Source organism: Malaya genurostris, chromosome 3, assembly GCF_030247185.1.
Source record: "Malaya genurostris strain Urasoe2022 chromosome 3, Malgen_1.1, whole genome shotgun sequence".
NCBI classification, from domain to species: Eukaryota; Metazoa; Arthropoda; class Insecta; order Diptera; family Culicidae; genus Malaya; species Malaya genurostris.
The window spans coordinates 24,610,148-24,633,236 of record NC_080572.1 but is presented as its reverse complement, the minus strand read 5'-3'; the positions used below and the strand labels follow the sequence as shown (position 1 = coordinate 24,633,236).

The window sequence follows — 23,089 nt, the reverse complement described above, 5'->3', positions numbered from 1 at the left end:
TTCGGCTTTTTGTTCCAAATGTAATGAATTGTACGAACTGCAAAAAATTCGGCCACACAGCTACTTACTGTAGTAATAAACCAAAATGTATTAAGTGTGAAGGGCCTCATAAAGATAATGATTGCAACAAGGAAATTGAAAAATGTATTTATTGTGGGAATAGTCCTCATGATGATATTTCAGTATGCACTGCATTTAAAGTGCACAAAGACAAAATTAAGCTTTCTTTAAAAGCACGGTCTAAGCGCACATATGCAGAAATGCTTAAAACGGTCATTGATGTCCCCCCTTTGGAAACCGAAAACGGGTTTTCAAATCTAGAGGAACCAGAGGACTCTGACTCTGACGAAAATAGTGAAGGTAATTCGTTTATCACTACCCAAGGGTCAGTTAAGAGAAAGAAGTCTTCCTCCAAATTACCAAAAAAGACACCTAAAATTTCATCTTCAAAAAAAGATCCCCGTGTTAAACAAAAAAAGTCAAAACCAAAGACTGTGCCTCCTGGTTTGTCAAATTCACAAACCAATCCAGGATCTAGTACTGAAAAAGATAATAATCCAGTGGGCTCCATTTCACAGCCACCAACAGGATTACTGAAGTTTTCGGAAATTGTTGAATGGATTTTCTCAGCATTCAATATATCTGAACCCTTAAAGACCCTCATAATGGCATTCCTTCCAATAGCTAGAACCTTTTTGAAGCAGTTATCAACTCAATGGCCAATTGTCTCAGGTTTTGTATCTTTTGATGGATAATTTATCACCCGTCGCAAATGATACAATCACTGTCCTGCAGTGGAATTGTCGAATCATCATGCCAAAACTTGATTCATTTAAAATATTATTGCATAGTCAAAAATGTGATGTATTTGCTTTATGCGAAACATGGCTTACTTCAAACATAGCTTTAAATTTTAATGATTTTAACATTATACGTCTCGATAGAGACTCTCCGTATGGTGGAGTGCTTTTGGGAATTAAGAAATGCTATTCCTTTTATAGATTAAACATCCCTTCAACTTCTAGTATAGAAGTTGTTGCTTGCCAAATAAACATTAAAGGCAAAGATATTTGCATAGCTTCGGTTTATATTCCTCCAAAAGCACAAGTTGGACAGCAACAGCTTAATGAAATGGTTGAAGCCCTTCCTGCACCACGATTGATTCTGGGGGATTTAAATTCGCACGGTATTATGTGGGGTTCCGTTTACAATGATAGCAGATCATCTTTAATACAAAACATTTGTGACAATTTTAGCATGACGGTATTAAATATGGGTAGCATGACACGGATCCCAAGACCTCCGGCACGCCCAAGTGCATTAGATCTATCTCTTTGCTCAACATCAATTCGACTAGATTGCACCTGGAAAATACTGCCTGATTTACACGGTAGCGATCATTTACCAATCATCATCTCAATTAGCAGTAGCAATTGCATTGCTACTTCCGCTAGTATTCCATATGATTTGACAAAAAATATCGACTGGATTAAATACCAAAGTAGTATCTCTAGTATTTTGAATTCAATGGAAGAGCTCTCTCCACTTGAAGAATATGACTTCCTCATTTGTTCGATTCTGGAGGCAGCAGAACAATCCCAAACTAAACGCTTTCCTGGGCCAACGACTAACAGAAGGCCTCCCAACCCCTGGTGGGACAAAGAGTGCTCAGAGGCTAAACTCGCAAAACAAAATGCTTGCAAGACGTTTCTAAAACGGGGAGGAGGAACTCCTCAGAATTTTGAAAAACTTATGGTTTTAGAAACCAAGTACAAGAGCATACTTCGAGCCAAAAAATGTAGCTATTGGAGACATTTTGTCGAAGGTTTGTCAAGAGATACCTCAATGAGCACTCTTTGGAACACGGCCAGACGAATGAGGAATCGTACCGTGGGCAATGAGAGTGATGAATACTCGAACCGATGGATATTTGACTTTGCTAGGAAAGTTTGCCCAGATTCTGTTCCTACGCAGAGCATTATACGGGAATCTCCTCCAAATAATGGTTTTATTAATAACCCATTTTCAATGATGGAATTTTCTATAGCACTCTTGTCTTGTAACAATAACGCTCCAGGGTTGGACAGAATTAAATTCAACTTGGTGAAGAATCTGCCCAACCTCGCAAAAAGACGTTTGTTGGAATTGTTCAACAAGTTTCTTGAGCAAAATATTGTTCCACCTGACTGGAGACAAGTGAAAGTTATCGCCATTCAAAAACCGGGGAAACCAGCTTCCAATCACAACTCATATAGACCCATTGCGATGTTGTCCTGCATCAGAAAATTGTTCGAAAAAATTATTCTACGACGTCTCGACACTTGGGTCGAGACGAACGGTTTGTTGTCAGATACTCAGTTTGGCTTCCGTAGAAATAAAGGGACGAATGATTGCCTTGCATTACTTTCGTCTGACATCCAAATTGCCTTCGCTCAAAAGCAACAAATGGCATCTGTATTTTTAGACATTAAAGGAGCATTTGATTCAGTTTCCATTGATGTTCTTTCAGACAAGCTTCACCAAAATGGACTCCCAGCGCTTATAAATAATTATTTGCACAACCTTTTGTCAGAGAAACACATGCATTTTTCACATGGCGATTTGGCAACACTCAGAAATAGTTACATGGGTCTCCCGCAAGGCTCATGCCTCAGTCCGCTCCTCTATAATTTTTACGTAAATGACATTGACAGCTGTCTAGTAACCCCATGTACACTAAGACAATTGGCAGATGATGGCGTGGTTTCAGTTACTGGACCCAAAGCTGTTGATCTGCATAAACCATTGCAAGATACCTTAGATAACTTGTCCGATTGGGCTGTTCATCTTGGTATCGAATTCTCTGCGGAGAAAACAGAGTTAGTCGTCTTTTCAAGAAAGCATGATCCCGCGCAGCTTCAGCTCCATATGATGGGAAGAATGATCCAACAGGTTTTAACTTTTAAATACCTCGGGGTGTGGTTCGATTCCAAATGCACGTGGGGAGGACACATTAGGTTTCTGATAACAAAATGCTAACAAAGAGTAAATTTTCTTCGATCAATAACAGGATCTTGGTGGGGTGCTCATCCGGAAGATCTAATAAAATTGTATCAGACAACGATACTTTCAGTGATGGAATATGGATGCGTTTGCTTTCGTTCCGCTGCAAACTCTCATATTATCAAACTGGAGCGAATTCAGTATCGTTGTTTGCGAATTGTTTTAGGGTGCATGCATTCGACACATACAATGAGTCTTGAAGTTCTGGCGGGAGTTCTTCCATTAAAAGATCGATTTTGGGAGCTTTCATCACGCCTGCTAATAAGATGTGAGGTGCTGAATCCCATGGTAATTAATAATTTCGAACGACTAGTCGAGCTTCGATCTCAAACAAAATTCATGACAGTATATTTTAACCATATGTCACAGGAAATCAACCCTTCAAGATATATTCCTATCCGTGTCAGCCTCCTAAATGTCCCTGACTCAACTTTATTTTTCGATACATCCATGCAGCGCGAAGTGCGTGGAATCCCGGATCATCTACGTTCGACGGAAATCCCAAAAATATTTTCAAGTAAGTTCAGGCATATTGACTCTGAGAAAATGTTTTACACGGACGGATCGCGAATTGAAGAAGCGACAGGGTTTGGTATGTTCAACAATAATGTTTCGGCCTCATTTAGGCTTCAAGAACCTGCATCTGTTTATATAGCAGAGCTAGCAGCAGTTCAATATAGTTTGAGTGTAATCGTCACATTAATTCCAAACCATTATTTCCTCTTCACAGATAGTCTGAGTGCAATTGAAGCCATTCGCTCAAACATGACTGGCAAGACTGAACCGTTTTTCCTGGGCAAAATAAAACAGTGCCTGAACGACATATTGAACAATAATTATCTAATCACTATAGTCTGGGTCCCGGCTCATTGCTCCATTCCTGGCAATGAAAGAGCCGATATTTTAGCCAAACGTGGTGCTATTGAGGGTGAAATTTATGAGAGACCAATTGCTTTCAACGAATTCTATAGCTCGTCTCGCCAAAGAACACTTGCCAGCTGGCAAGCTTCTTGGGATAAAGATGATCTGGGTCGGTGGATGCACTCAATTATTCCGAAAATATCGACAAAGGCATGGTTCAGGGGACTGGATGTGAGTAGAGATTTCATTCGTGTGATGTCTAGACTCATGTCCAATCACTACACGTTAGATGCACATCTCCTTCGAATTGGGCTCTCCGAGACTAATCATTGTGCTTGTGGCGAAGGGTATCGAGATATTGATCATGTCGTTTGGACATGCGTGGAGTATCGTGATGTCAGATCTCAACTAATAAATTCTTTGCGTACCCAAGGTAGACTATCCAATATCCCAGTTCGAGACATTCTTGCTTGTCGTGACCTTTCATACATGAAACTTATTTATCATTTCATAAAGAAAACTGGAGTTTCAATTTAATAAAGGCCCCTTTCAAGACTTAGTTCTGATCCCAGCTGCGTCCATGAGTTCAACCAATAGCTAAATTAGAATAAAAATAATGTAATGATACAAACAAACTCGAAACAGTTTATGAAATTATTAACAAAATGTCTGAAAATAACAGCTTATTTTATAATTTATAGAAGTTAATCGTTTGGTTCAAATAATATTTCCGAGTAGATTTCATAATTAATGACGAGTTACCTAAGATGATATTTAAGTAATAAGAGAATATGTTTTAATAAATGCAAAACGTTGTGACTATGTTAGAATTAAATTAGGATAAGAATATTATGTAAAAGTGATGCTACGGCGAAGAAAAACTTATGTAAACTGCCTTAAGAAATAAACGTATTTATGAAAAAAAAAATGTTAAGTCCTAAATTGTGAGAACACATAAATCTTCTGGCCTAGCGCATCTGCCTTCTCTACTGGTGTGATTGAAGGTATTCCTTCAGCTGTGTCCTGGGGTGACATCAGAGGAGGTTTTTCTTAAGCACCTTCGTTATGGACTACACGCTGCCAAAAAAAAAAACCCAACGGTTGACTTAAATTCACCTAACATGAAGTAATCAAGCATGTTTTTAATTGTTGGGTGAAAAGTACTGTATCGGTTGAGTAGTTTTCACTCAACAGCAGGCCCGTACCCAGGATTTCGTTTCGGGAGGGGCCCAAAGATAAAAAAATAATCTTACTGAAGATTGCTTATGTAGCTAATTCTCGGTGTGTCTTTTACGAGTATTTTTAACGTACACTTTAAACTTCTCCACTGGAACTGCTATTGTATTACATTGTATTATTGTCTGAGACCTTCTAAATAATTATATATCTGTTTTTGATTTCGGGAGGGGCCCGGGCCCCTTGGGCCCCCCCTCTGGGTACGTGACTGCTCAACAGTGTAGTTTACTTCAATAAGTTACTGTTGGGTGAAAAAATTTTGTGTGTTGCATTGCAGAAACTATCGGTCAGATTTGAAGTGGGTGAAATTATTTTGTAAAATTGCCGGTTTTGGGAGAATAATTCAATGATTGTCATCAATCGCAGTGTGAGTAGCTTTGTATAATTTTTTTTAAAAATAATAATTACACCGCAATATCATTTCAGGCGATGGAAGATATTGAGATGCGTTCGATCGCTCAACGGCGCAGTTCCAGCAGCTGAATAGAACAGCCTTGGTAGTTCAATGATATAGTTACATTGTTGAAATATGTAAAAAGATTAATATTAAATAAATAAAGTAATCATAGTTGACTTTATTGTTTGCGTTTTATTTTTCAAATCATCGAACGAAAACTGAAATCAAATTACCCAAGTTGATTTTTATATCGCTTGCGTAGTTTCTACCTAATCAGTACTATTGATGCTTTTACTCAAAAATAAGTAAAACCCATTTTACCCCAAATTGGCTTCTTGCACACAACCCCTCTATTGAGTGAAAAGTACTTAAAATTAGGTAATTTTTTGGCAGCGTGTAGAATGGCTTTGAATGTCGGAGAATTTGCCAAAGCTTTGCTGGAAGTACCTGTTGCGAAGCTCAGTTATCCTTTCCTGTATTATCCTAGTTAAGTTGTTATAAGAGGTCTTCTTATCTAGGATGCCAGTTCGTTGATACTGCCTCCGGTAGATATTTCGAATTGAAGAGAAGAACTCGGCATATGTTGTACTGGAACCGTCCTATCACGAGTGACTGTGATTGAATGCTGGAAGAATGATGGGGCCGCGTCGATTTCCATCGGGGAATCTAGTGGCAAATCGATATTAATAAGTTGCTTGGTGATTTGTTGAAATCGGATTGAGTTGGTGCGATAATAGTTCCTCCGATGTTGAATAGGCACTGTTTCTGGTGAAGATCCCAACGTCAATATTACTGGAAAGTGGTCGAAAGAGAGCTCGTTGAAGACAACCGGAGAGCTGTCTATGGCGATGTTGCTGATGAATATATCCAAAATGGAATGAACTCCCGATCTGGAAAGTCTCGTTGGTTGATCCGGATCGAGCATGTTGTATTGTCCAGCTTCGTAATCTTCGGCAAGTACGAATCCGTTTCGATTCTGTCTTTTGTTTCCCCACAGCTCATGCCGTGCGTTCAGGTCCCCAGCAATGATGAATTTGTTCTGTCGTCGAGTGAGCGTAGCCAGATCTCGCTTCAATGATGCACACGTACCATCTCGAAGATTGGTTTGTTTGGGACAGTACGCTGTAATGATCTTGATGGGTCCGATCGTCATTGTAATCTCAATTTCGATGGCTTCTATAAGTTGCAATTTAAAGGCTGACAGAAGCCTGTGCTGAATGGATCGTTTAATAGCAATGGCAACTCCCCTTCCTCTGGTAGTTGTCCTGTCGAGCCTGTGAATCCTGTAATTGGAAATAAAAATAGAAAGTTCAGGTTTAAGATGAGTTTCAGTTAAAATAGCAATATCGGCATTCTTCTCTTGAAGAAAGTATTACAATTCAGCAGTGTTGCTCCTGAGTGATCAACTCTATTGAATTGATTACAGCAAACATCCATTGGATTATTTTGTCCATACTGTGTGCGATGAGCTGATCGTCGTATGAAGTCCACAATTCGCAAAGATATTCCCGGAACATTGATATGAATCCTTGCCAGAAGTGTGTTCCAGTCGATGTTATTATTAAGCAAATCAAAAACGAAAAGTCGTTGATGAAATATCCGCCGGTTTTGCAACGTGGGTAAGTTGATGAGAACACAGCGATCTTCGTAACGTGGTAGCTGAAGCCGAATAAGCCAAGGAAGTCTTCGAAGCGCGAATCGGACAAAACATTTCTGCACTCGTTCGATCCGGTCGATGTGAACGTTGTGGTATGGAGCCCAGATTACAACTCCGTATTCTAGAATACTGCGCACTAGAGCAATGTAAACAGCCTTGAGACAATAAACGTCGTTAAAGTCTTTAGTGTTGCGTTTGATAAGTCCCAGAACGGCAAAAGCTTTAGCAATAACCATCGAAAGCTGTTCGGTGAAGCGTAATTTACGGTCGAGAATTACGCCTAAATCTTTTACAGAAGAAACTCCTTTGACTAGGCTCGTCATCATTGAGTATTCAAATAAAATTGGAGACTGAACTCGTCAAAATGTTATGGTATTACATTTATTAACATTAACACTCATGGCGTTTCTATTACACCAATCTATGACACATTCAATGTCCATTTGTAGCGCACAACAACCTACAAGGCTTGTGATGATTCAGTAAATTTTTAAATCGTCGGCATACATTACTTTAAACGACGACAGTTCATTGCAAAGATCATTCACGAATAGCACAAACAGAAGTGGTCCGAGATGACTTCCTTGCGGAACACCTGATGTAATATCAAAAGGATCAGAATGCACAGTTCCGACTCGAATTGAAGCACTACGATCTGTAAGATACGAAAAAATCCAGTTTGTTATCCAGTCAGGGAATCCATTTCGTCTCAATTGTTCAACAGCAAGCACAGCACGAGCAGGAACAGCTTTAGAAAAATCGAAATACACCGCATCAATTTGTTGTCGTTTTTCAAGCTTGTCAATCAGAGTAGAAACGTAGCTCAATAGATTATGTCACACCACTGAAATTTATCATAAAATTGTGCTCGTATTTCCGATGGTATGTAGCAAAAATTATTTTGATACGTTAGGTGCAACAAGAGATATTCACGATCAAAAACTTATCACTCTTTCAAAGGGTAAATTTTGAAAAAGGACAAAAACAACAGCAAACCGTTCCAACAAACTGAACGATTATTTCGTGCAGTATGCCGTTCAACAAACGCTCAACGACCAACAAAGTTTTATCGCTTGCTGAGTGGAACAGCAAAGCATAGTCTTGGCATTACATTCCTATTATGGAATATGGACTTTCTGTTTCATGATAATTCTTGTATTGTGCACGTCTTGTTGGATGATGACAAAACAAAAAACCTGTTTTAATCCACCTAGTGGTGTAATGATGCCTTTTTCATGTACATATAATATTGTGGTATTCTATTCAAAAAAATTCTCTTCGAGTTTTGAAAGAAACCAAGAGATTGTTTATGCATAACATACAGAATAAAAGAGTACTTTTAATTGCGTAAGCCATCCTTAAGAAAACGAAATGGGATCACTATTATATGCACTTTCCGGAATCCGGAACCGGATACCGGGAACCAGGATAGCCGAAATCGGTTTGTTTAGTTGCCTACTGATAATGACTATCGATTTGTGTAGTTTTGAGACCAGTTTAGAAATTTTTTTACGTTTTTTGTTTCACCGGTTTAAGTGACGGTGTACAATATTTAACACACTTTACCCTATAACTCCGGAACCGGAAGTCGGATCCGGATGCAATTCAGGAATTCCGTATAGGACCGGAAGACCTTTCATTTGAATCTAAGTTTGTGGAAATCGGTCAAACCATCGCTGAGAAAAGTGAGTGAGATCCATTTTTATATATATGACCACTATTTCCGGTACTTCCGGAACCGGATACCGGGAACCAGGATAGCCGAAATCGGTTTGTTTAGTTGCCTACTGATAATGACTATCGATTTGTGTAGTTTTGAGACCAGTTTAGAAATTTTTTTACGTTTTTTGTTTCGCCGGTTTAAGTACCGGTGTACAATATTGAACACACTTTACCCTATAATTCCGGAACCGGAAGTCGGATCCGGATGAAATTCAGGAATTTCGTATAGGACCGGAAGACCCTTCATTTGAATCTAAGTTTGTGGAAATCGGTCAAACCATTGCTGAGAAAAGTGAGTGAGATCAATTTTTATATATATGACCACTATTTCCGGTACTTCCGGAACCGGATACCGGGAACCAGGATAGCCGGAATCGGTTTGTTTATTTGCCTACTGATAATGACTATCGATTTGTGTAGTTTTGAGACCAGTTTAGAATTTTTTTTACCTATTTTTGTTTCGCCGGTTTAAGTGACGGTGTACAATATTGAACACACTTTACCCTATAACTCCGGAACCGGAAGTCGGATTCGGATGAAATTCAGGAATTTCGTATAGGACCGGAAGACCTTTCATTTGAATCTAAGTTTGTGGAAATCGGTCAAACCATTGCTGAGAAAAGTGAGTGAGATCAATTTTTATATATATGACCACTATTTCCGGTACTTCCGGAACCGGATACCGGGAACCAGGATAGCCGAAATCGGTTTGTTTAGTTGCCTACTGATAATGACTATCGATTTGTGTAGTTTTGAGACCAGTTTAGAATTTTTTTTACGTTTTTTGTTTCGCCGGTTTAAGTGACGGTGTACAATATTGAACACACTTTACCCTATAACTCTGGAACCGGAAGTCGGATCCGGATGAAATTCAGGAATTTCGTATGGGACTGGAGGACCTTTCATTTGAATCTAAGTTTGTGGAAATCGGTCAAACCATCGCTGAGAAAAGTGAGTCCATTTTGGTATATATGACCACTATTTCCGGTACTTCCGGAACCGGATACCGGGAACCAGGATAGCCGGAATCGGTTTGTTTATTTGCCTACTGATAATGACTATCGATTTGTGTAGTTTTGAGACCAGTTTAGAATTTTTTTTACGTTTTTTGTTTCGCCGGTTTAAGTGACGGTGTACAATATTGAACACACTTTACCCTATAATTCCGGAACCGGAAGTCGGATCCGGATGAAATTAAGGAATTCCGTATGGGACCACGAGACCTTTCTTTTGAATCCTAGTTTGTCAAAATCGGTTCAGCCATCTCCGAGAAAACCTAGTGAGATTATTTGACACATACACACACACACATACACACACACACACACACACACACACACACACACACACACACACACACACACACACACACACACACACACACACACACAGACATTGCTCAGCTCGATGAACTGAGTCGAATGGTATATGACACTTGGCCCTCCGGGCCAATTTTCACTGGTCGGGGTTTCAAGTGATTGCATAACCTTTCTATATGAGAAAGGCAAAAAGGTTTCGGATATATCGGTTCCCATTTCCTTGTTCCGGAAGAAACGAAGGTCAAACACGTCGAAATGGAACTCACTTCATTCGCTCAGAGATGACATAGTTGGGTTCGAATAAATGGTCCTTTGGCCCCATCAGTAGCGTACCTAGGAAAATTGGAGCCCGGGGTAAAATATGATTTGCCGTCCCCCATTGAAGTAAGCATTGGATGTGCATGGTGATTTCAAAAGTGCATGAAACTTTATATGCCAAAGCCTTGGTATTATATACATTTTTATATGCCAAAGCCTTGGTACTATATTCCTGCTGTGAAATTTGACTTTCTGTTTCAACAGACTTCGAAGCCGATTCTTAGCATACAAAGCCATTGCATGGCTGGTGCTACGATCCTACTCGAGTTTTAGCGTCGCTATAACAGCAGTATTGTACAATTTTAGAGCTATTTTTTCTGCGGTATCACTTTTTGGAGCCGAAGCAAAGATATTGTATACGTTGTTATCACAAATCGTTGATTGAAAGTCGAATAATCGGCAAAATAACATGGCGACTCTACCAATGAGATGATTATTGGTACAATAGCACGACTTTTAATTACAATGAGCGACGTTTTAATTGATAAGCAAAATCCAAATCATCGTTAGAGAAAAATTACGTTCGGACTTGAGCACAATTGTAGTTTGTTCGTTGAAAGAGACTTCCATACAAATACTCAATCAAATCTAATCCGTTTGTTTTCACGCCATAGTGAAATACGTTAAATATGTTATAGAAATATTACAAAACTGTAATATCAGTACAGCATGTAAAAAACAGTATCTTGCTACATCGAGCAGCATTCAATTGTTACTTCTGTGATTATACCTTTTAGATAATCAAAACAGATACCGCCGTTTACTTCAATTTTCAATTGTTGGAAACAGTACGTTGATATCTTCTAAACGTCGTTCGTATGTCTCTTATGAAGTGTATGTAGTATTGTTTCAAACACATCAGTTAACAGACGTTGCTAAAAAACTGTCGATCATAATAGAGCATGTGATTAAAGTGTAATAATAAAGCGCGTACTTATATACCAATTCGTGGAACAGAGTAGCTTCAGCTGAGCACAGAAATGCTAAATATTAAAAAAGGTTAGTGATACAATCTAGTGTTCTCAGTAATTTTAGAAAGTATTTTTGCATTGAAGCGGATGCCTTCTTTAAATATGGTATCCTTCTCGTTACTGCGCAGTACAAGTGTTACTTAACTAAAGCAAGCGTTTACTTAACGGTTTAGTTTGAACTGTTTAGTGGCAATAGCCAGTGGCGCAACTATGGGAAGGCAAAGCATTTCCAATAGAATTATTGTAGTGGCCATACCCTTCCAATATTTTGGCAACTGGAATAAATATTTGAAAATTTGCTAGAAATATCTTATGATATAACACTTTTTTCTGTTGTCCCTGCAATCCTTATGGTCTACTTTTGATTGACGACAAATAAATAAAAAATAAAATTCGTCTCTGTAATCGTTCATATTTCTTAACTAAGTTATTAAAATATTTAAACTAATTCATTTAACTAAATATCAATTATTGTATTTTCAACCGTATCAGTTATATCCAACCCAAAATATGTCGCCGGTGGTGTGATTGTACTAGTTGCTATACTAGCAGTTTCGATCGCAGTTCCTCTTGCAGTGAATTCCGACTCCGGTAAAAAAGAGGAAGCATCTGGTCGCTCTGTTCTGGACGAGGTGCCTCTTATCGATGGGTAATTTCGACTGTATGATCCAAGTTGTTAAACAAATTTTGATTTCCATTTCTTTTAGCCATAATGACCTACCACTTAATTTATACCTTATAGAACGCAATCGTATCAACTCTTTTAACTTGAATCGAAACTTGAAAGATGATCCCAAATGGGGGACATCCAGTACTAGTCGCACGGATATTCCGCGACTTTTGGAAGGTAAAGTCGGAGCCCAGTTTTGGGTTGCTTACGTTTCCTGCGAGACGCAGTATCGTGACGCTGTTGAGCGTACGTTGGAACAGATCGATGTTATCAAGCGATTGATCACAAGACATCCCGAGTATTTTGCCTACATAACTTCCGCCGACGGGATAATGGAAGCATTCAAACAGAAGAAATTAGCATCTCTAATAGCTGTCGAAGGAGGACATTCGATGGATTCTCGCTTATCTATGCTGCGTATTTACTACGAATTAGGTGTACGCTACATGACTTTAACTCATACATGTAACACACCGTGGGCAGATGCTTCCCCGATCGATGTCAATGAGACAGCCGTGCTGAGAAATGTCTCCGAATGGGGAAAGAATGTGATTTGGGAAATGAACCGTCTCGGCATGCTCGTGGATATTTCCCACGTAAGTCATGGAGTTATGTTGGAAGTACTACAGTACACAAAAGCACCTGTTATATTCAGCCACTCGTCTTCCCATCACGTATTCCCTCATCATCGCAATGTGCAGGATGATGTACTGAAAAAACTGATCGAGAATGATGGAATTATCATGGTGAATTTTTATCCGGCGTTTATTGGTGGAAACACGATCGATGATGTTGTTCGTAAGTATTCAGGGTATATTTATCATCCGTAAAAACAAATTCAGCAGCAGAAAATTTCATATGGAAGATGAATGATAGAACTAAAACCCACAAACTTGGGTATCACTCAGTCATCTGACAACGGTGAATATTAGCACCAGTCATTTGAAAGTACACCGATTACGTTGGGCTCCTCTGCGATGGTTTGATTCTCATCACGACTCACAAATTTTGAAAATTACTTCCACTCAATCAGCTGATTTTGCAGTTCTGATTTTTTATCTCATCAATATGGCGTCGGTGCTTTTGTCCTCGCTGTGTTATGTCATATAACCTTATGACAAACGACCGTTATTCCAAACGGCTATTCTGCCAAACGACTTTATGCCAATTGACCGTATGTAAAGACTTCATACTAACAAGATATCCAGCTCTCACATTTCCTGAACAAATCACTGATTGGCAATTTTTTTTTTGCGAGCATGGCGCCCTCAAGCGAGCTCGCATCGAATCTCGTACATAGAAGTATGGGAAAGAAATGTCCAATTCGTGTGCGCCAAAATAATAGCACTGCGCACTCATAAGCGGCCCTTACACGAGAATTATTTTTGTCATTTTTAATTATGACTAAGTAATGATGTATTTCAAATTTGATAGAAAACTCGTCATTACTGCACTATCCACGTTCATTAAAATGATATTATTTTGTATTATTATTATTATTTTATCCTTCTGACTGGCGTAACATCGCTAGAGATGACACCGATTGATGCACAGCAACTTATGAACGATTTAGACGATCCGTCTCCTTCCGTCACCGTCACCAGAACGTCAGCTTCCGCCAAAATTAGTTTAATACTTTCTTTATCGGAACGTTCACACGATCCGTCCGTCAAGACGTTCCGTGACGGTGAGGTTATGCGTGAGTGTCTCCATAAGAATGCATGTAATTAATGTTGACACTGACGGAGGTTGACTGTGACGGAAGGAAACGGATCGTCTGAATCGTACATTAGGCTATAGGGACCGTGCACGACAACAAGTAGCGCAGTAACGAATAGGCGAAATAATCCTACCATAACTTCACACTGTTACCATATGTTTATGCTAAACAGAGATACCAGGCAAAGTTGCCAGGTACACCGATTTCTCGGTATTTATACAGATTTTTTACCTCTATACCGCAATACCGATGTGTACTCCTAAAATACCGATAATGCACTGATCATACAGACAAATACCGATTTTGGTTTTTAGCTTGAATAGACGTGAGAAAAGGTTCACCGAAATGAGTCTGGTGACATTATCCTGGTACTTATGTGGAAGAGATTGTGATACCGATATGGCACAGATAGATTTTTGCGCCGAATAGATTTTTAGAAAAATTACCTGGCAACGCTGACCCGATGTTTCAGACTTGACAGCAGAGTTACTATCTTCCAGAGATGCCATTTATACAGATTTATCTGTATTATACAGATTTTTACATACGCATACAGAATACAGATTTGATACAGATTTTCTAAATTTAATACGAATTTCTCAAGAAATAAAATAAAAACTTTTTCGTATGAGCAATCTATTTGTATTGGATTGCAGTGACGAGAAGTAAAGTCTTGGTCTCATTGAATTTACCATTCTACAACCATAAAGTGTTGGAATAACATCTTTTAACATCATTTTATTGTTGAAATTTATTTTATTAGTGAATACAGATAAATACAGATCTTTTATAGAGAGTAATACAGATTTCCTATGAAAATATCTGGCATCTCTGCTCTATTCACAGATTTTTCTGTAAAACTACAGATTTTGTTGCCTATTTTTCCATACAGATTCTGTATCACAGAACACAGATTCTATCAAAATTCACAGTTTTTTACAGATTTTTGTGAATATTTCAATATGTAACACACCCTCTCAGCAGGCCGTTCAATTTTGTTAGTCTTTGAGCGCTTGTTGAACGACATATTGCACGAAATATTCGTTCAATTTGCTGGAACGGTTTGTTGTTGTTTTTTCTCTTGCAAAAATAGTGCCAAAATTAAGTGTTACCTTAACACAGAAAGAAAATTTGTTGTTATTCTACGTGAAGTAGAAGTATTGTGCAGGTATGTATTGTTAGTTTAAACAAATAAGTGGACAAAACTTCAGAAATTCTGCAGTAAAACTAGTCCAACGAGGCTCCAACTTCTCATGTTAAAAATGGCTCAACAATGGACCTCTGTCTGCCGGGTTTGATGAACGAAAAAAATGGCAATGAACGATTGATTGGACTTTCATTGGACCAATGATCCATCGTATTGGACCAATGAAGAACCACCGTTGAACGTTTTTTCTAAGAGGGACAGATGGTACGCAGATTTTTCAAGATAAAACACAGATTTTAAAATGGCAACTCTGCTTGACAGCTGAAATTAGCAGGGATGCCAGGTTCACAGATTAATCTGTGTTTCACAGATTTTCAATTTTCTGCACAGATTTTAAAAATGGCACAGATTTTCACAGATTTCTGAAAATGATCACAGATTTTCACAGATTCTGGAAAAAAATCACAGATTTCCACAGCTTTTAAAAAACGAGCACAGTTTAACACCAAAAAGTACAGAGCGTTTTGGTAGTGAGACCTTTTTTTTTGCTCACCAAATTGATTTTGATCTGCTATTATGGTACGGGAAACGGGCACAGATTTTCACAGATAGGTTGATCACAGATATTTGAAAAAATGACCTGGCATCCCTGGAAATTAGTGGACTGCCAACAATACCGAACGTTGTTACACCGTCGCGTTGTCGAGTGGACTAGAAGGGAATAATTCTGTTATACCGACATAAGTAGACCGACCCAGAAGATCGACGAGAATACCAAAAAAACATCAAGATTTTGATTTACACTTTTAGAATAATGTTTTTTTTAGAAAGGGGAGGATGTTGTATTGTTTAACCCCTTGCTTACTCACACATCGCATACCTTCCCGCTAAATCAAGCTGTGCTTTTTCTTTTCAGCAGTCAGTGTTAATAACTATTCACACATTTCAGTTCCGTGCCGGGTCAGTAAAAATGCCTTCAGTGCACCGTTAGTGTTCTTTTTTTTTTGAATGAAATAATATCAGTATCCGTGCACGGTGTCGTGCCGGCACTGAACCGGACCGGATATGTGTGAATAGTCCTTTAAGCGTATCCTCACCGTGTTCAAATCGCTTGTTCTTAATAAGTATAAGTTGTTTAAAATAAAAATAAGACAAAACATACACCTCTGTGCGTATGAACGGTATGGCCTTCTTTGCTAGCTCTCCAGTCGGGAAACGCCCCGAATATTGCCTTGGCTATTAGGACCAGCAGTTTTAACTATCTGCAGTCGTTAACTCACGAGTCAGTTTAATCGAAACCCAACCTCTTCGCTTGAATGGTTTTTACTGAATGAAATACTCAACTTGTTACAAAACATATTTGTATTTCACTGTTTTATGCCAAATAACCTGTATGCGATTATGTAATTAAGGTCTGAAGACACAGAGCCACGTGTTGAGTTTTAAATCGACCACGTGGCTCGCTCAAATCCCTTTGCGCATCGTATTTCTCTTGTACTCTCTCGTATACGAGCAAACTGTACCGGGTTGCCAGCATACATTTTATTATTTTGATGAGAAGTTTTATCACATTAATCTTACGTATGGGTTGGACATTGCATGATTCCAATGAACAATGAAAAAATATTCAACTTTCAAAGATTGAATGTCTGTGTTCGGCTCAACTCAATGAATCATTTTGAAAATTTCACAGAATATTCTCAACTAAATTTCGAAGACATTGTCAGGTGGGTTTTTCTATATTATGCACCGTTTCCAAGAAAAATTAATTTAAAACGGGAAAATAGCAAAAAACCACTTTACGGTAGTGTCCTCAGCCCTTAATAGGAATTTTCGGAAAATTTAGTTAATTCAATAATTGGAGTTTTGTACATAATTTTGCTATTTTATTCCAATTGATCAGTCTGTAAAGACCGTTATTCTAGATGCCAAATAATTTTATATCAAATGGACCGTCGCACAGTGGTCCAAAACGGCAATTTCATGCCTTTAATTATTTTTCAGCAAAACCGTAGATTTTTCATCATTGGTGTCTTGTGAAAAGTTGCACGGGTTGTTACTGCGGTTTTATGTACATGGACGGCCATGTTCCAGTACACGTGTAAAGAAAGATAAAAAAAATAACTTTTTACTTTAAGCAGCTAGAGAATTTTCGTCTTCGACAATATTGTAGAAAATTAAATTTCGAGTAACTTTACTTAAGAAAATTTTTTCCTAACTCTAGCCGTTAATGAATTTTATGTGGTTTAAATAATAAAGTTTAAAAAATCAGTTTTTTGTTCTAACAAGTTTTATATTCTTCTGAGAGTAATGAATTTTTCTACAAAACTAGATTTTGTGCAAATACTTAACAGTCTATGACATTTCAAAGTTCTATGATAAATTTCAAAAGAGTTATGAATATTTTTATGTAAAATACAGTCGAAATTCAAACTTATATATCGCAGAAGAGTGCAAAAAGTAGCAGATCAAACAGTTTAGGTTGGATAATAATTTCGATTTAGAACAAAACCTCGAAGGAATGGTTTATATCCGATTGTATCCAAGGATTATATGGGCGAATCTATGTCTGGTGTGGGGCAAGGAAGGGAATAATCGTATCTATTTTCACTCGACTAGCACTCATAGACACGTTTCTACCTGATGCGAGTCACTCGATTTTATTCGTGCATAAGTGTGCTTCTGCCGAACACCCGATTGCCTCAAGTAACACCCGATCGGCAAAGCGCAATAGTTAATTCTCTCGCATTTATTCTCTCTTTCATTCGTTATGGAGCGCTGCCATTTGAATTCTGCTTAGTACATGTTCGGTTTTATTCCGAACCAATGATGAGTTAACTCGCTCGGCAATCCGAATATTTGCAAGTATTTTGAATCGTGATTCAAGACGATCCATTCTTTTAACGCTCTGGAGTATAATGAAGGCAGGCGCAAAATAATCGTATCCGTTGGGTGATTTCACGAGCCGACGGGAAGTTTAAGTGCATTTTTCATTCATGCTGCAAATATGTGAAAAAAGTTGTTATTTTCTAAATTAAAGCGACATTATTTGCAGTTTTCACGATGTTGTTTTTAGTGGCCCGCTCACCTAGAAAATTTATGATACCGTATTTTCAGGTGATTGTAGTATCTCGATTTGCTATATTTCAGTAGAGGCTTGACAGTTGCCGAAAGGAACTAACATTTTCAACTGAAAACCTATTTTCTATGCACATCATATTTTCACATATATCTTTACTTTTCGATCCAGAATCAATAACATATGACAAACGGCTCTCCTCATCAAAATCGAATGTTTTGGAATACAGCTCTCAACGAGCCCATAAGAGTTTTTGATTTTTAGTAGTACTATCTACCCTTATAAAGGGTGATTTTTTAAGAGCTTGAGAACTTTTTTAAACAATAAAACGCATAAAATTTGCAAAATCTCATCGGTTCTTTATTTTAAACGTTAGATTGGTACATGACATTTACTTTTTGAAGATAATTTCATTTAAATGTTGACCGCGGCTGCGTCTTAGGTGGTCCATTCGGAAAATCCGCTTTTTTATCGACAAATTTTGTTCAGCGATGAGGCTCATTTCTGGTTGAATGGCTACGTAAATAAGCAAAATTGCCGCATTTGGAGTGAAGAGCAACCAGAAGCCGTTCAAGAACTGCCCATGCATCCCGAAAAATGCACTGTTTGGTGTGGTTTGTACGCTGGTGGAATCATTGGACCGTATTTTTTCAAAGATGCTGTTGGACGCAACGTTACAGTGAATGGCGATCGCTATCGTTCGATGCTAACAAACTTTTTGTTGCCAAAAATGGAAGAACTGAACTTGGTTGACATGTGGTTTCAACAAGATGGCGCTACATGCCACACAGCTCGCGATTCTATGGCCATTTTGAGGGAAAACTTCGGAGAACAATTCATCTCAAGAAATGGACCGGTAAGTTGGCCACCAAGATCATGCGATTTGACGCCTTTAGACTATTTTTGTGGGGCTACGTCAAGTCTAAAGTCTACACAAATAAGCCAGTAACTATTCCAGCTTTGGAAGACAACATTTCCGAAGAAATTCGGGCTATTCCGGCCGAAATGCTCGAAAAAGTTGCCCAAAATTGGACTTTCCGAATGGACCACCTAAGACGCAGCCGCGGTCAACATTTAAATGAAATTATCTTCAAAAAGTAAATGTCATGTACCAATCTAACGTTTAAAATAAAGAACCGATGAGATTTTGCAAATTTTATGCGTTTTATTGTTTAAAAAAGTTCTCAAGCTCTTAAAAAATCACCCTTTATTATAGCTTCGTGTAGGTTTTTTTGGGGCTGGAAAAGTGCTGTATTCACTTACAAGTTCGACACAAATGTTTATACAAGTCATACAAGTAGCCAAAATTCATTATATTGTTCAAGGTATTGTAGTTTCCATTACGAATACGATAACATGTGGGCGGGTGCCAATTTTATTACAACTTTTGTAACAGCATATTACAAGAGAGCAAAAGAAATGAATGAACAATGTTTGCTTCAATTGATAAATAATTATAAGAAATCATGAATGCAAAATTGGAAAATCAGTCTTACAATTCTTTCGGGGATATTCCTTTTGCGCGTTTTCTCGAAACCGTTAAGGAACACACGATAACAATAAAACTACTGGACCAAACTGGATATTTTGCTTTTCCCTATAGAGAGGTAAAAGAATTGCTGCAAAATCCGACTTTCAAACGGATCCTCGGAGTTTTTCAGAAATGGTTGAACCGATTTCCGCAAGCATCTAACTAACTAGCTACTAACAGATATTGAGGGGGGGGGTAATATAAATATAACACATATCGAAAAAAAAATAGAAATAATTCTTTATAATAACGCATGCGCTATCCAAAATAATAAACATTTCAACTGTTGTTGTTTACAAATCAGCGGAAACATTCTGTTAACAATATTATTCCTTATATCTAAAACCCTGAATCGTGATTTTTTAATAGACTAAAATTATTAATATAATCGCTTGGTGTATGTTAGTCCCATCAGCACCCAATAAATTAAAATTCGATGAACGTAGAGTAGTTCCCAATTTTCGTCTAATATGTCAATTATGTAGTTGTTTAAGTGAAACTAAATTTGTCCTCTGGGGTATCAGAGGAGGAATCACGTACGGTGATCAAGCGGTAATCACCAGAAATTTAGAAATCACAGAAGGTGATCGTGTATTACCAGTCTGGTGATTGGGTAATGGGGCAATATTTTTTTTATAATATGACTTAGGAAATAAAGTTTTCCAACCAAACGTTTTCCTATTCAAACTAATTTATTTCAGTGTCTTTTTATCGAAAACTTCGAAAACTAAACTGAATAGAATGTCGTAATCAATCAAGAATTCAATGAAACTCAAAAAAGTATCAGTACTTGACAAGAAGTGATGATCCATAAACTCGAACGTGATAATAAAATCATAATCATTCAAAAACATTCCCACTATTATCAGTCATGCAGAGATTCTCACTGAAAATGCTGATATTCAATATGGTGGGTGATGTATTGAAAATCAATTTAAATCTGATCTTAATATGCCACTCTGTGATTAAAAACAGTTATAATGACAATAATATAACTTCAATCACGAAGCATGTTTCATGCAGAGTAAATTGCAGGTACATTTTTTATGCAGGTTTAAAAAAATATGTCACTATTGCTTGCATTTCATACACCGAAGTAACAGGAGCGGAGAGCTTGGCTAGAGCGAACACAAACAAGCGCTCAAACCAGCCCGGTGGAAGAGTGCTGTAGCAAGTGTTATCGTAGCCAACAGGCTTCTCAGTAGAGGGCTGGTTCAAGTGATGCGCACAAATATTTGCACTCTTGTTACTTCTATACAGGCGCGTATACAGGGGGGGGGGGGTTTAGGGGTTCAAACCCCCCCCCCCCCCCCCCCCCACCGAAACAAAAAATTATAACCCATGGGAAACATTGTGATATATTTTGTACATGTGTTGATTTATCACCATGTTCTAAAACCCCCCCCCCCGAAAAATTTCTCTGGCTACGCGCCTGCTTCTATACACAAAATTCATGCTAAATAGCGTTTAATAAGGGTAATAAAGTTACTTAGACCATGATATTAAATCAACCCTAGAATTAAAACAAAGTCCTTTGTCTCTATAATCAATATTCAGAATGTATTGTTTTTTCGCTGTATCCTATTGCGCATATTGCTATAGCGCACTGGACTTCCGACATCTGAATATCATCATCTGCTAGTGCAAATCGCTGCATGGCTGATAATAGTGAGAATGATCATTCATAATCATGTGTGTATTTAAATAATATTATTGTAGTGATATTGAAAGGAAAGAAATTTTCCCCATACTTAGCGGAGGTGGACTAGGTGATAATTGTGCAGCACTGATCAGCACCCAATATCAATCTCAGAAAATCAAAAAAAATTCGTTAACATTATAATGCAAACACTGGTGGTATGAAGATTTTTCGAAGGAAGGTTTTCCCAGTATCACTTGTTTGATCTTCCTGAAATGAGTCAGAATATGCATTGATTGATATGATTAACAGAAATGCATAAACTGTTGCTTGAGAAGATTGAGCAAGCAACAAAGGGAACAACTGCTTTGGAATATTATACCTATTGAGAGGTTTTACATGAAGATACAATTATGATTATGTCCAGATTTCCAAAACAAACTTATATGAAATGCACCATCACACCACTAGGTGGACCGAATCAGCATGCCTTGCAATAACGCGGATTATGTGAAACCCTATGCATAAGCGCACTGGCCGTTTCAACAGATTGCTGGAATCATTCGAACTGTTCAATTACAATGATGAAGCTCTACTTTACTTGAAAATCATTCCGAAGTGAAGTCGATGATCGGCGGACAAATTTGTTAGAGTTGGAACTAATTGATTTCCTCATTCGTCAACTAACAATCTCATCTTATTTGTCTTAAAAGACCTAATTAACTCTGACTAGAATAGCACATCAAACTTGTAACATGTTAACATAACTGACAATGTAACGATCATCATAATGCACATTGCCCTTCAAGCAAAAACTTATATTCAGCCGACCGAACTCATCATGCAATCTTGCCATAGACAGTTTTTTTTCCACCCTACCCTACAACAGATCGTTTCGATCTACCTCCTGCTGAATATATCGAGTCACACTTGTCCAGAGATGCCAGGTATTTTTTTGTCATATCTGCAGTTCGGTTTTAAAATGTCTGTAAATATTTTGAAAAGTCTGTAAAACTATATATATATATATATATATATATATATATATATATATATATATATATATATATATATATATATATATATATATATATATATATATATATATATATATATAATTTAATCATTTTACTTACACATTATTGAAAAGAACATATAGAAGTTATTTTTTATTTCTTATTCATACTACGGCAATGCAACCATGTTGGATTCCCTATCGATAGTAAAATCAAAAAGTGCAATTTTTTTTAAATTTAGATTTGAATTTCTATTAGGAGAAAACCTCATTGTTGGTGTATCTGTAATTATATTGTTTAAAAATAATTGCTTAAATGATACGAATTTTGAATTATTTTACCTGGACTAAAAAGCTAATGTCGAATGTTTGAGTCGTTTCAATCTTTTCCCATATCATTCATCATTTCATTTGTAATACATATCATTTGTAAATCGTTAATCATTCATTGTAATACATAGCATTGGTAAATCGTTTTCTTACCCCATCGGTAATACCAACAATTCCTGACTCATTTTTGTGACTTTTTACATATTCCTTCGCTGAAAGAATTCCCTGCATACTTGTTGTGAGCATTCTGTTTCTTATTTTTGTTTTGTTCAAATTATATGTAGAGAAAATTCGCTCTACTGCAGCTGAAGAATGTGGAAGAGAGAGCCAAGATGGAACTAACATCCGGAAGCTCGGAAACGCATAGCTGCCATCCATTCGACGCTTTGATAGTACCTCACTCCAAAATTTAACTCCATCTTCGAAAGAAGTTTC

The 23,089-nt window shown here is 37.6% G+C and overlaps 1 protein-coding gene across 6 annotated transcripts in view; it reads left to right on the top strand.

Annotated features, from left to right (window-relative positions):
• LOC131435977 (GDP-fucose protein O-fucosyltransferase 1) overlaps window positions 1–23,089 on the top strand; it is a 137,406-nt gene that overhangs the window by 107,496 nt on the left and 6,821 nt on the right. For 2 of the 6 annotated variants that reach the window (XM_058604300.1, XM_058604303.1), the window contains exons 2-3: window positions 12,016–12,172; window positions 12,231–12,991. The exons of 2 other annotated variants lie outside the window; for them this stretch is intronic. In XM_058604300.1, coding sequence (XP_058460283.1) covers window positions 12,016–12,172; window positions 12,231–12,991 — 918 coding nt within the window. Of the gene's footprint in view, window positions 1–10,714; window positions 11,552–12,015; window positions 12,173–12,230; window positions 12,992–23,089 lie in introns of those variants that run through there. 2 more of the 6 variants (XM_058604302.1, XR_009230561.1) reach the window with 2 other exon arrangements.